Genomic DNA, 13,377 nt, shown 5'->3' on the forward strand with positions numbered 1-13,377 from the left:
CACCACCACCCCCAGCCCAACACAATTGCTCTCTCAGATCTAGGCTGAATTACATGTTTAATTTGACTTGGAACTTACTGGTTTGGTTTGGACAATTTTTAATCAAAGCAAGGGGCTGGATTCATGCAGTGACTTGTACAGCAGTGAGTGAGCAGCGGGTGCTGTCTCCTTTATGCCGCACAGCGCTGCAATTAGGAAACTCGCATGGCATGTGAGGCGTACAGATTCAATTCGTCTTTGTCTGATTTGGATTAAGTATTTTGGAGCTCAAGTATTTCACCTCTGATGTGCGTGCTGGAATTGGAGGAGTATAAATGCGAGGTTTTGCCTCGGCAGGCTGTGTGGTGTGTTAGGCTGCCCACTTGAAAGGCTGATGTGGTAGCTCTGCCCCCAGCACATGATCGATATGAGATCCCTTTCCTGCTCCTCTGTAAACTAATGCACAAGCCTTGCTCCAGAAGAAAGGAGGGACAGATGGAGAAAGCAGAGAGCAGGACAATGGCTGCACTAAGCGTTCTGGTTGGACACCCCACCCTGATGTGGTACTCTGTGATGGGTCTGCTACTGGCAGAGTTTGAACAATCAAAATGGTCTGTTACCGAAATATCAAAAGAACCACTGACACGTCCCACGTGTGTCCCCTCATCGCTTCTTCCCTGACTAAAATTAAGAACAGAATTCAGCATCATTTATTAAAGATCCTTGATTCCAGTCAAAAAGAAAAGGCAGTTTATTCAAAACTGTAACCATTATGGGACTTGGAAATACAGGTGGTTTTGATGGGTTCACCAGAGAATCCCCAACTTTCCCTGCTGCCCTGAGACAATTCAGAATATATTTGCTCGCTGTGAATTCAAAATGTATTTGCTCACACTTGCTATGTGAAGTTAATTTGTGCTTTTTTCCTCTACACAGGCCTCATTACATCACCATATCTCTGTAGCGCAGACAGATGAGCTTCTACCTGCCAGAAATTCTCAGCGAGTCCCTCACCCCCTTGACTCTAAAACTACATCAGATGTCTTGAGGTAATTGCATTTCCTCCCTAAGGCTACGGGGACTGAGCTCACCAAACCAAACTGATTTTGGTACCAATATCTTAGGAATTGGGGTGTAAAGGAGACAGTATTCCTGAATTAATGCAGCATACAGGGTGGAAGACACCAGTGAAATCTGCACTTCACCAAGTAGGGAGTATCAGCAGGAGACATGAAGAATAATCTAATCTAAGAAAATTTGTGGTGGTTGTATTATTCTAGATCTGAATTTGTATCCTCTTAGAGGACTAAGCTATCACAGCTATCACTCTTTGCTTTTAGTAAAAGGATAATGCAGCACACAGGGAAATAATGAGATAGAAATGACACGAGTTACAACATGAGAAATTCTACTCAGATGCAGGGTCACACAAAGTGGGGTCAAATACTGGCACAGTTGCCCAGAGGGACTGTGGCACCTGCATCCTGACAGATGCTCAAGGCTTTGAATACAGTGGTGGACTAAACCTCCAGAGGTTCCTTCCAACCAAAATGAATCTGTGATTCCATAATCTCTACTATGAATTGGGGAGGACCTGCATTCAGATAGCTCGGTTCAAATTCACATATTAAAACTAAAAATTCATGCTTCCCCCCAGCTTTTCAGTGAGTTCCTACACCACCACCACCAGTGTTCATACAGCCAGGCAGTCCTCGTGACATTGTGTCTCCAAGACAAACCAGAGATAAGTTTTTAGGTAAATCACCTAGAAAAGACAGGAAGAAAAGGAGTAAACGATTCCAGTTTCATTTCTCTCCGTGTTTCTCTTCTGCAGGTTCGTTTTGGAGCAGTACAATGCACTGTCCTGGCTTACGTGTAACCCTGCCACTCAGGATCGCAGCTCCTGCCTTCCTGTCCACTTTGTGGTGCTCACTCAGTTGTACAATGCCATCATGAACATACTGTAATAGATAGAAAAGCACTTGTTCTTCTGGCTTATGCTCCCCTCCACCTGAGAAACGTGCCACAGTCTGCAAAGATCACAATTCTGCTTCTCTTCAGACCAGTCCTGTGCTGTGCTTCTGTTCCTCCAAAAGCACATGTGAATCCTGCAGTGTTCAAAACTAAACTACCCATTAACATCTCTGGCAGCTTCAGTCCAAAATCTGGGAACATCCAAGAACAGTGAACAGAGTAACCTCAAGCCAGTGTTAGTTTGGTGGCCCAGTAACTACTGGTCAGTGTGATTATTTTTTTTAATATTTTATTTTTTTAAGGAAGACTACAGTATCTTTTTTGCATTAGGAACTCTGATGAACAACCGAGAACAGTTTCAGCCCTGCAAGTAAAAATACCTTGTAGTGACCAGTTTGGGTTGTCCAAAACTTTTATTGTATTGTTTGATCATCATAAACTGGGACTTTGCAGGAGGAAAAAAAAAACAAAACCAACAAATCACACAGTTGTAGTCTCGTATAAATATTGGAGTTTTCTGTCTACCTGGAGTTCCTGTCAGAGTGGATTGGGATGAATGCATGCATTTGTTACCTGTCCATGTAGATATGAATGGTCTGGAGATACTTTATTTATTTTTAGGTTTGGGGAGGGGAGGGATTTAAATTATAAAGGACCAGGAACAGTAGATTATCTTAAAAATCCAGCTCAGTTCCACTCTAGGGTTATTTATCTACATACCTCTCACTCTTCCAACCTAGAAATCAAAAGCGAAGCTAGTAACAATCACAGTCCAAGCTGGGAAGGGAAGTTCTCTGCTAAGGATTGACTGGTATTTTAAGGAATTCTCACCTGCATTTAGCCTGGTTACAGCAAGAAATGGCCGGTGTTTAATGAAGGATAACACTACCTAACGGAAAAAGAGTGAGTGAGTGAGTGAGAGGTAGGGAGGAAAAATACTTTAAAGCCCAATGTAAGGGCAAATGGAAAGTGGTAAATTAATCTATTGTAGAGCTATGATTGAAATATATTTCCAGTAAATTTAGTGATGCTAGAAAAAGTATTTACTGAAACCCAAGTCGCCCTGTAATTCTGGGCAGACTCGTCCATGTACATATCCAAAAATATGGTTTTTGTTTACACTAAATCAGTTGCAAATCTGGTGTATTTTTTCTGACTATAGGAATATTATTTCAAAGAAATAATTTTTAAAAATTATATCATTAAATTAGTACTTGAAGTTATACCACTGTGGTGGAAAAGTTACTTTGTTTAGTAAAATGATTGCCATTTTAAAGGTTAATGGCTAATTGAAGTATTTTTATGACTCCTTCATTCCAGGCTTCAAGGGGTTTATATTTAAACTCCATTTTCTAATGTTTGTTGTTGCACTGTGCAGCAGGCATGGACTGCCTTATGTGAGGGGTCGGGCACTTTGATCAGGCTGTGTGACCTAGTTATCTATCTGTGGAGAAAAAAAACTACCAATTTTAAAGTTCTTCCAAAAGACTTTCATGTTCTGGTTAAAAAAAATAAATAAAAAAATGAAATTCTATGATTTTAAAAAGTATTTTTCTTGAGATAATGTAACATTTAAAACAAATTATATAAAATAATAAAAAAAAAAAAAGAATTGCTTGTGTAATGAGAAGGTGAAGTCAGAGAAGTAACCTGTAAATGGATTATTTCATTCTCTGCACCAAACCTCCCATGTGGGTATCCTCTTTGCAATGTATAGGTTAAAAAAAAAAAAAAAAATCTGATATCAAACCATTTGTATCTAATGTGTACAGTGTAAAATTGACTTTAAAAATATTGCAGTACTATTTTTTCTTAATCCGAAAAGAAAATTCTCAAGGCCTTTTGAAGAGCATAAAAAGATGAAGATTGTAAACTTGTATAAAAAAAAATTTAACTTGGGGAGGAAAAAAATGTAAACTAGACATTTGTAATCTTTTACCATTTGGGGGTTATTTGTTCCCAGGATTCATCTGAACTTTGGATTATTATTTTGTTTGTTCTTTTTAAATGGGCCGTTTTTATCCAGGGGTGTTTCTTCCCCAGAAACCTGGTTCTAAGCAAAAATTAAAAATAAAAAAAGGGCAGCAAGGAGTAGTTTTCATCTGGTGTCTTTTATTTAATTTTTTTAAGTTAAGAGAAGCTGGTGACATATTTATACGTTTTTGTGCAAAATAAATGAATGGCAATAGATTTTAAAGAAAAATCTTATGTACTTCAGTGTGAAAAGTTCTGTATAATATTTCCCTTAAATATGCATTATTTTACTTGTGAGTTTTTTACTGAATTAATCTGAAATGTACAAGCCCTGGCTTTCCTACAGAGTGAAGAAAGTTATTTTATTTTTTTTTTTATTTCTAACTTTGGAAATTCATGCCTAAATCAGAATTATTATTACAGTTGTTTGAGCTAAAGGGAGAGGGAGGGGGCGGGGAATGTCCAGCATGCTTGTATGTATATTTCAGAACCTTTTTTAAATGTAAAAGCTGTACATTTCTGGGGAGTTCTGAATTTCTTTTTGGTTTTTTTTTTGTTTTGGTTTGGTTTTTTTTTTCCTTTCTCTGAGCATTTTGCAGTGAGCTTCTTTTATATATAGCCGACAATTTGAAAGAAAACAAAAAAAAATGTGAAGTTCATTTTAAATCTACAGTATATCGCTGGTACAATACACTAAAAAAAGACTTTGATAAAAAGAAACAATAATAATAAAGACCTCCATTTTAAATGTCATTCATATATACCTTGTGGATGAGAGCTATATACTTTTACACACTTTTTTAGATGAATAAATTATTGAATTACTGAAACTGTTGGTGGAGTTTTATTTGTATGAGTATTTGACTCTGAAATTTTAGTGTTCCTAGTGAAGGAAGACTTGTGTTACAAGGTATAGATTCCATGTGACAGGAGTGGCACTGAAATTAATGGAAAGGCTCTTTAGTATTTATTTATTTGAGAGACACACACTGCTGCCTCCCCTGCATTAACCCAGCGCCTGCCTGCCTGTTCGGTTTGCTGCCCGGTGTTCAAGCCATGGCTTTGTCAGGCTCCTTTCAGAGTCACTAGGCTCATGGAAATGCGTGAAGGTTCACACTGCAGCAGTACTTCCCTTTAAAATGGAAATCAAAGCCAAAAAAATAGTCATTCTATTGAAAATCACCTCTGTTCTGAGAGGAACTTTGGTGCCTCTAATGTAAATACTGAGATGAACAGAAGGGGTGGGTGGAAGGAGCCTGGGGTAACTGGTGACACAGGAGCAGGAGTTGCTTCACTTCAGCACCTCGGATCACAGGAGCTTCATCAGTTAGGGGTGAAATTTCTCTGTGCACAGCAGGTGAGTCTTTACCAGGAGATTGCAGTGGCCCATCGCTCTTGTGGAAGTCTGAAAGTCTGTTGGTTAGTTTTTTGGGTTTTGTAATCCCTTCCCCCTGCAGCAGGATGGATGCCTGGTGTGCAGTCAGCCCTGACTGGAGGAATACAAACCTGTATCTGCTGCTTCGGGTGGCTCAGAGCAGCTGTAGAATCTCCATCCTGAAGACTCAACTGGCCATGTCCTTGAGCAGCCTAATCAAATTGTACCTGCTTTGACCAGGGGGTTTGGTTGGACTGTTAGACTGCAGGAGGTCCCTTCAAACAGAGACACTCTGTGTTTAGCAGGTTCACTTCTAAACACAGACGTGCAAAAAAATGATGAATTAATGAGACCCCAAGGCCTTTCCCAGTGCTACACCTTAACAAGACCAGAGGTCATCTCCCATAAGAATAGTTCTGGAAGAACAGGTAACATAAGAGTTTTCTGTACTGAAAGAAGTGACAAATCTGTGACCTCCATATTTTAAATACCATATCTTTACTCTGAAACAACAAAAACCAACAGCAAACTACAACCTGCCCCTTCCTTTATTTCCAGTTGTAACTACACCGTCAGCTGTGGCCAGCCTGCACTGCGGGTAGGAGCCATCTATTTTCAGCAGCGGTGACTCAAAATGAGGTAAGAGAGTTTCTGCAGACCCAAAATGCTATTAGACCTGATCTTTGTCACTCTCTCTTGCAAAGTTCTTGCTAAAGAACTCATTTCCCATGAAGAGATGGAGCCCACACTCGCATCCAGTCACAGTTCCTGGGAGTGTGTCAGGGAATTGCCACCCAGTTTCATGGCTGTTTTAAATGGTCACTAGAGACATTCCTCAGTAGTTGTTATTTCTAGAGCACTTTAATTTTGGTGCATCCTATTTGTAAATTTAAAGGTAGATAGCTAGAAAAATAGTCAGTCCCTAACATTTTGCCTTTAAAAAAACAACCAAACAACAAACCAAAAAACTAACCAACAAACTTTCAAGCTTGTCTCTTTTAGTTCACTTTACTATTGGTAAATTCTTAATAAATGACACCATACAACTAACTTGTACCAGTTCTTACAGAATGGTTACACTCCAGCCTTCCACTGTGAGCGCTCTAAGTAGAGGGAATTACTGCAGAGCAATATTATTTAAATGGTGATTCCTTTGTGGCTAATTCATTGGCTTTAAAGACAAAAACCAGCAATTAAATATTCTGTTCCATGAGTACTGTAAGGAAGAATTGAATGGAAACACTAAAATCATAGCTGATTTGTAACAATAATGTAAGATTTATGACAAACGGGTACAGTACTGTGGTGATGATTTCTTTAATACCAATGAAGACAAAGTTTTTAGAGATTTGGCTGGTATTAAACTACGTTTCTTTTTCCAACTGCCATTTCTATTTTTGGCAAAACGTCATGGCCACCTAAAACCAGCTGAAGCACATGTAGAAAGCATCAGAAGTCATGAAAGTAAACATGAGGTTTATGGTCAGTGTCTCACCATTTATAGTGGAACTAGAAACAGCCCTGAGATCCCAAAACAGGAAGTCTTTGGTCTTCAACAACAAAGCAGTGTTTATAAAATGATGCTGCTTCCACTTCCCTATTTTGAAACTGAACCTTAACACTCTGAACAAATGTTGATGTGAGCAGGCTGTTTTATGCTTAACGGACGGTTCCTCTTCCAGGTGTCGCAGCCACTGTCCCATAGGGCTTTCCAGGGGATACAGGGACCTCGGTGCTATTTTAATGAAACCTGAAATACTCTTCCAAAACCTGAAACAAGATGACGCCAACTTCTGTGAGAGGCCAGCTCTGAGCACAGCTTGCCCTCAGCTGCCACTGACTGAGATCCACCTTTCTGATTACCCCTGCTCCAGGCAGCGTTCAGGCTCCAGTTCCCAGACCAGTAGACATCAGCTCTCGCTCTGGTTCTGGACTGGGACTTGTCAGCTAACAGGCAGGCTAACCATGCTATCAGTAGACATCATATAGCTTATATAAGCTACAACCATATCATACATGCTCATTTATTTGTACAGGCATTAGCTTTTTTGCCTATAAGAACTGCTTAGCAAAACCTTTCACAATTATGATACCATTAAAAAAAAAAAACAAGTGAAAAAACGCCCCTTCCGGGAAGCCAGCACGGACACTGTAATTGCTAGAACTTACTACAAACTCTACAAGAATATCTGTCATGGTCCTGCAACAAGAATCAAGGGCAACACCTGCCAGAATTCTCTGGCTACCTCTGCTTGCTCCATGGAGAGGCCCCATGAGGTGCACAGGCTGGTTTCATGAGTCTAACATGGATCTGAGGACACTGCACCAGCACCAAAAGCCACGTCTCATTTTTCAGTTCTTCACCAACCCTCTGCTTCCTCTCCACCTCTTCTAACTTTATGTCCCAGGAACACGGTTTCTGTCCTACCACACATGCACCTTTTTCCGTTTGACAGACATTTCATTTCAGAAATACCTGCTTCTGCAAGATATTTGTCACCTACACATCACATCATCTGACTTCCCGGGCAGTGACACTCACTCCAGCTGCTTCATTTTAAAAGACACAGACATGCGGGCAGGAAACTGCTTCAGCCCACGTGGCAACTCTAGCAGGCCTAGGTCCTTCACAAATGGAATTTATTTTCCTTACACAGTAAATTAGACATATGTTTAAAACAGTCCTACCAGGCTGACACTCTCTTTGTTTTTATTTAAATATTATGCCATTTTCAAAATGTCAAACTGTGGTATAAATCTAAGAACAAGCTGCATTCTGAAACACACTGCTGCTACCTCAGGGGTTTTTTTGAGAACTTCCTGCCAACAGATTCCAATATCCAGAATCCCAGTTTAAAAATGAATACATACACACACACACACACACACAAATACACCCCACTCTGCACAAAAAGCTCACAGGTTCCTGCAATTCAGTAAAACCTACAGCTGAGGTGGGGAAAAAAACAAGTTTGCAGTTGGGTGAAGAGTTTAAAAAGTATTTTTAAGCCAATAATTTTTTAGAGATCTGTGATTTCCCGCAATCAGTGAGAGTGGGGCCGTGTCACATCAATCACATCTATTCCATTTTCGGTGCTGGGGTTGTCTCTTCATTCAGAACTCGAAGCCATGTCCCTTGTTTTCCAGCAGGGGTCACGTTTTGATGGCAAATGGAACTACAGCTTCCTCATAGAACAGGCTTTAAAAAACCAAATTAAACTACACACAGCTCCAGAGCTGGATCATTAAAGGTCAACCACGCGAACAGGTGTGGGTTCATTGGTCAAAGTGCTCCACCCCGACTTGTAATCGGTTTGGGTGGTAATTTCATTAGTGCCTGGGGAAAAGCCAAGTACCAGAGGAGCAGGTGATGGGGTGAGGTGCGCATGGCAGGGAAAGAAAAAGAAAGAGGCTGTTAATCCCAGCAGGGTAATGGCCCATAGAAGTGCTAAAAGAAAGGTGCTGTGAGCAACTCTCCTCCTAGCTGCTGGGTTAAGCAACATTTTAGAGTTAAAAGTAATTGCTCTTTTATTTCTTTTCCCCATTTAAAAGTTGGGAGCATGTGGAGAAGGCGTTCTGCTGCAATGACACACGCTGGTGCACAACTGGATTGTCAAGCAATGGACAGGAGAGAGAGAAGAAACTTGAATGGGAATAGGCAGCGTTCAAGCCTGGTCTCAGGGTGACTTTAGACATTTAGAAATAACAGGGAGTCCAAGGGGAAAAGAACACGGGCTGCAGAGCAGGCCTGTTGTTGTTCTCTAGTGCAGCAGTGACAGAGGGAGATGGGACACCCCTCCTTTGCTGCCAGCAGTGGAACTGGAGATGTGATTTTCCCCACATCATTTGTCCGCCCTGCTCTCAGCAGTTTATGCTGCTGACTTGCTTTTCATGTTGGGCATTTTAGCTAGTGAAATGTTGCTTCTGTATAAAAGAATCCTTCCTCTAGCATACTCCAGTGAACATAGAACGCTCTTTCCACAAGGGCATCTTTGTATTGAGGTGGCAAAACCTTCCACCTTCCTGGCAGGGAAAGACAAGCAAGGGAGAAGGGTGAATTAAAAAAAGAAAGGTGAATTAAAATGTTTCAACAACTACCCTCAGAACACCTGTGTGTAGAAAGTTGCTCCATTTCACCAACTGTGGGAGCTAGGCTTCATTTTCCCAGAATACCTCTGCTTTTGTTAAGTCAGCTTAGATCACTGAGTCTTCTGTCCATAGAGGCCACACAAATGCTTTCTTGTAGTCTGCAGATTCTTGACCAGGGAGTAGGACTGAGGCTCACCTCTAGTATATTTGCAAGATTCTCATCTTTAGGGCCCTCCACCACAATTCCCTTCTTGTTACTTTCGACACTTGTTGATTTATGTCCTTTATAAATACCAGTGTAAGAACCAAGGCCCAGCTTAAGAGAACGCACTCGCTTTTGCTTAAAAAATAAGAATGGAAAAAAATTTCTATCCAATGTTATTGCAAAGAAAAACGTGACAGCAATATCTCAGTGCAGAGGAGAAACTCAGAAACCTGGCTTTTCTTCTTTTATACAGCTTGAAAACACAGTAGTTCAGTGGGTGACCAGGAGACACCCTGCTTCTGCCGTGCAGTCCTAGTCAGACCTCTGCCCACTCCTGCCTCCCTCCTCCATGCTGACGTTTCACAGGCAGCCCAGGAGCAGCAGGCTGGCTCAGCTCCAGAGGCATTGCCACCACATCAGCAAAGAGGGTGAGCAGACAGCGCCGGTACCTCCGGAGGTGAGGGGCACTAATGCACCATCTCAGTGTGCCTCAGGCCAAGCAGTTCACACAGAATCACAGAATGTCAGGGATTGGAAGGGATCTTGAAAGATCATCCAGTCCAACCCCCCTGCCAGAGCAGGAACCTAAATGAGATCACACAGGAAGGCGTCCAGGCGGGTCTTGAATGTCTCCAGAGAAGGAGACTCCACACCCTCCCTGGGCAGCCTGTCCCAGGGCTCTGGCACCCTCACTGGAAAGAAGTTTCTTCTCAAGTTGAAGCAGAACCTCCTGTGTTCCAGCTCACACCCATTGCCCCTTGTCCTACCATTGGGCATCACTGAGAAGAGCCTGGCTCCATCCTCCTGACATTCGCCCTTGACATATTTATAAACATTAATGAGGTCTCCCCTCAGTCTCCTCTTCTCCAAGCTAAAGAGCCCCAGCTCCCTCAGCCTTTCCTCAGCAGGGAGATGCTCCACTCCCTTCATCATCTTGGTGGCTCTGTGCTGGACTCTCTCAAGCAGTTCCCTGGAAAGGAACTGCTGTTCCAAGTTCCTGTGCAACTACTATCCACCAGTTCAGCCTCCTAAGCAATGGATTTCCAGTTGTTATACTGTGGTCTACAGTTATACAGAAGAACAGCTCCAGATTCAATAAGCAAACAAGGGAAGCATGCTAAAAGGACTGAGAGAAGAAAGCTCTAAGCTCTAGTTCTAAAGCTGCCAAAATTGATGTGTGATACTGGGCAAATTGTTGGCTTTGTTATTCCTTGTGTGGGTAACAATCACGACGACACCGATAGGCCTGTCGGGATCTTTGGTTCATTGTAAGTGAAAGGCTCTCAGACAGAAGAACACAGAGCATTAACCTTCAAACTTTAGTCAAGACAATAAGATCATATAAAATTATTTGGGACAAAGGAAACAACTAAAACTTCTTGCAAAGACTTACAGAAAGATCCCAGAGCAATAAAATGTCAGAAGGAATTCAGAGTAAGACACAAAAAAAAAAAAAAAAAAATCAAAAAAATTGATGCCAAACTCATAAACGTAGAATTGCCTCTAAACTAGGGTGCAAGCTTAGGATACAGGTTTGGATGTAACAGTCAAAAGATGTCATAGTCACTGTAGGTATTTCCAGAATGCTTTTGAAAAATCACATGAATTGTTAGGACTTAATGTGAGATAAAGAGAGTAAAACAGGAATCACAGTCAAGCCGCTGTACACACACAGTCTGCCTACGCCTTCCACTCCCCATGTTCCCGGGGCCACCCCTTCCCAGGAAGGATGAACTAGAACTGCAAAGGTACAGAGAAGGATAAGAAATATGAACAAAGACACAGAAGGCTCATAATAAAAAAGAAAGAGTAAACAGACCAGGATCATTCACTTCGGGAAAAGGAAAAAAAAGAGAGGGATGTCTGAGGTTAAGCAAAGACCATCAGGGAGTGAGTGGATTGTTGTCCCCACAAGACGTAGAAGACATCCTCTAAAATCTGCCCAGGTGTGCTGGTTTGGCTGGGATAGAGTTAATTTTCTTCACAGTAGCTGGTATGGGGCTGTGTGTTGGATTTGTGCTGAAAATAGTGTTGATAATGTAAAAATGTTTTAGTTATTGCTGAGCAGCAGCTTACACAGGGCCAAGGCCTTTTCTGCTTCTCACCCCACCCCACCAGCATGTAGGCTGGGGGTGCACAAGAAGCTGGGAGGGGACACAGCCAGGACAGCTGATCCCAACTGACCAGAGGGATATCCCAGACCATGGGACGTCATGCTCAGCAGATAAAGCCGGGGAAAGAAGGAGGGGGAAATTTGGAGTGATGGTGTTTGTCTTCCCAAGTCACCGTTACACGTAATGGAGCCCTGCTATATACGCCCTTCTATACTAAAACCAAACCCTCCTCCTCCTCCCTCAGCACTTCATATAGAGCAAAGGTTGAGAATTAAAGCACAATTAGAATTTTATATATCAAAGGATATAAGGATCTATTTGCATTGCAATTAAAAGGATAGCATACAAGGAGCCTCTTTTTAAGATTAAAGCATATTTTAATATTAAAGCATAAGTATATATTAGCTTTAGGATGAAAAACTACTCACTAGCTCCCTTCAGAAGGGGTGGGGGTAGGGCAGAGGGTTAGGAACTGGAAGAAAGTCCCCCAGTCACCAACAAAACAATTGTTGATGCTGGGGAGATGGAATCTGTGAGTCTGCAGGCCGTCCAGGCACGGAGGGTGAGCCTCTTGGCTAGTGCCAGGTGCGGGGGCCGGGCTGCCGGTAGGGCGCTGGCCGGACGCTCCTATGACCCCGCATCAGTGACGTTGTGGAAGGGAGCCCTGGCATGATGTAGTGGTGCCAGGGGATCCATCCTGGAGCTGGATCCACTTCCATCGGCTCCTCCTCATCTTCACGTGGATCCACCTCCATGGGCTCCACACCATCAGCTCCATGATGAGCAATGGCCATCACTACCATGTAGCTGATGGTGCCTCTGCTCAGACGCCGCCTCTTCTTCTGCGCCTCCTGCAACGCCTTCTCTGGCTGCGTAGACAGACATGGGCACCCGCTCACCTCGCTGCTGTGGGTCCTCTTTTTGCCACCCATCCTGGTGCTCAAGGACCAAAAAGCTCAGTGAATGTGGGACAACTGCTGGGGTCCTGGTATTTATAGGGTCCGGAACGGAATGGAACGAGGGAGCTTGTGACATCAGAAGGCCACTGTGGTGGCCATGCAAATAACCTTACATGGCTATTCTGGCAGCTGGGGGGGCTGTGGACTGAGAGGAAGAGGAGGGTCAGAGGGTGCTGAGGGCCCCTGTCTTGGGGATCGCTCCCCTGTGTCCATTCCAGGGACTGGGTCTGAAACGTGGGCAAACATTTTTCTGAGGAGGGCCACAATTGTTTGGACTCTACCCACCCATCCTTTTTGGCCTTTTAACGGCTGAGGGATTGTTAACAATCTACATGAGCCAGATGGAGAATTTCCACCAACTTTGGTGGAATATGGATCAGGCCCAATGTGAATGGGTCCTTCTCAGGGAGGAGGGTCTAACTGGTACAGAGAAGCAAGACAGAGGGCAAAGAGGATGAGTGCTGTGAAGATGCTGTGACCATTGCACTTCATTAGCAGAAGGGTACGTTGCTGATTTCTCAGGGGAGGTGGCAATAGAGCCCTGGACATGATTCACATTTGGCTACTGGGAGAATGAAGGGGAGCTTCACTAAGTGTATGTGTGAAGCCACACAACGTCTTAAATCACAGCAGCTCCCAATCCATCCCAAACCCCAAGCGCTTGGTGCAAGGCACTGCTTACAGGCCCAGTTCTCAGCCTCTCCCAGC

At 42.8% G+C, this 13,377-nt stretch overlaps 1 protein-coding gene across 1 annotated transcript in view; it reads left to right on the top strand.

Annotated features, from left to right (window-relative positions):
- The window catches only part of MED13L (mediator complex subunit 13L), a gene marked incomplete at its 5' end in the record, with an annotated part of 54,283 nt that extends 49,536 nt beyond the window's left edge, over positions 1-4,747 (top strand). The window contains 2 exons of the mRNA XM_029087152.1: positions 916-1,028; positions 1,814-4,747. Of these exons, the coding sequence (XP_028942985.1) occupies positions 916-1,028; positions 1,814-1,946 (246 nt within the window). The remainder of the gene's footprint in view (positions 1-915; positions 1,029-1,813) is intronic.
- Between the last annotated feature and the right edge of the window lie 8,630 nt (positions 4,748-13,377).

Source organism: Antrostomus carolinensis, unplaced genomic scaffold, assembly GCF_000700745.2.
Source record: "Antrostomus carolinensis isolate BGI_N321 unplaced genomic scaffold, ASM70074v2 scaffold1831, whole genome shotgun sequence".
Classification (NCBI taxonomy): Eukaryota; Metazoa; Chordata; class Aves; order Caprimulgiformes; family Caprimulgidae; genus Antrostomus; species Antrostomus carolinensis.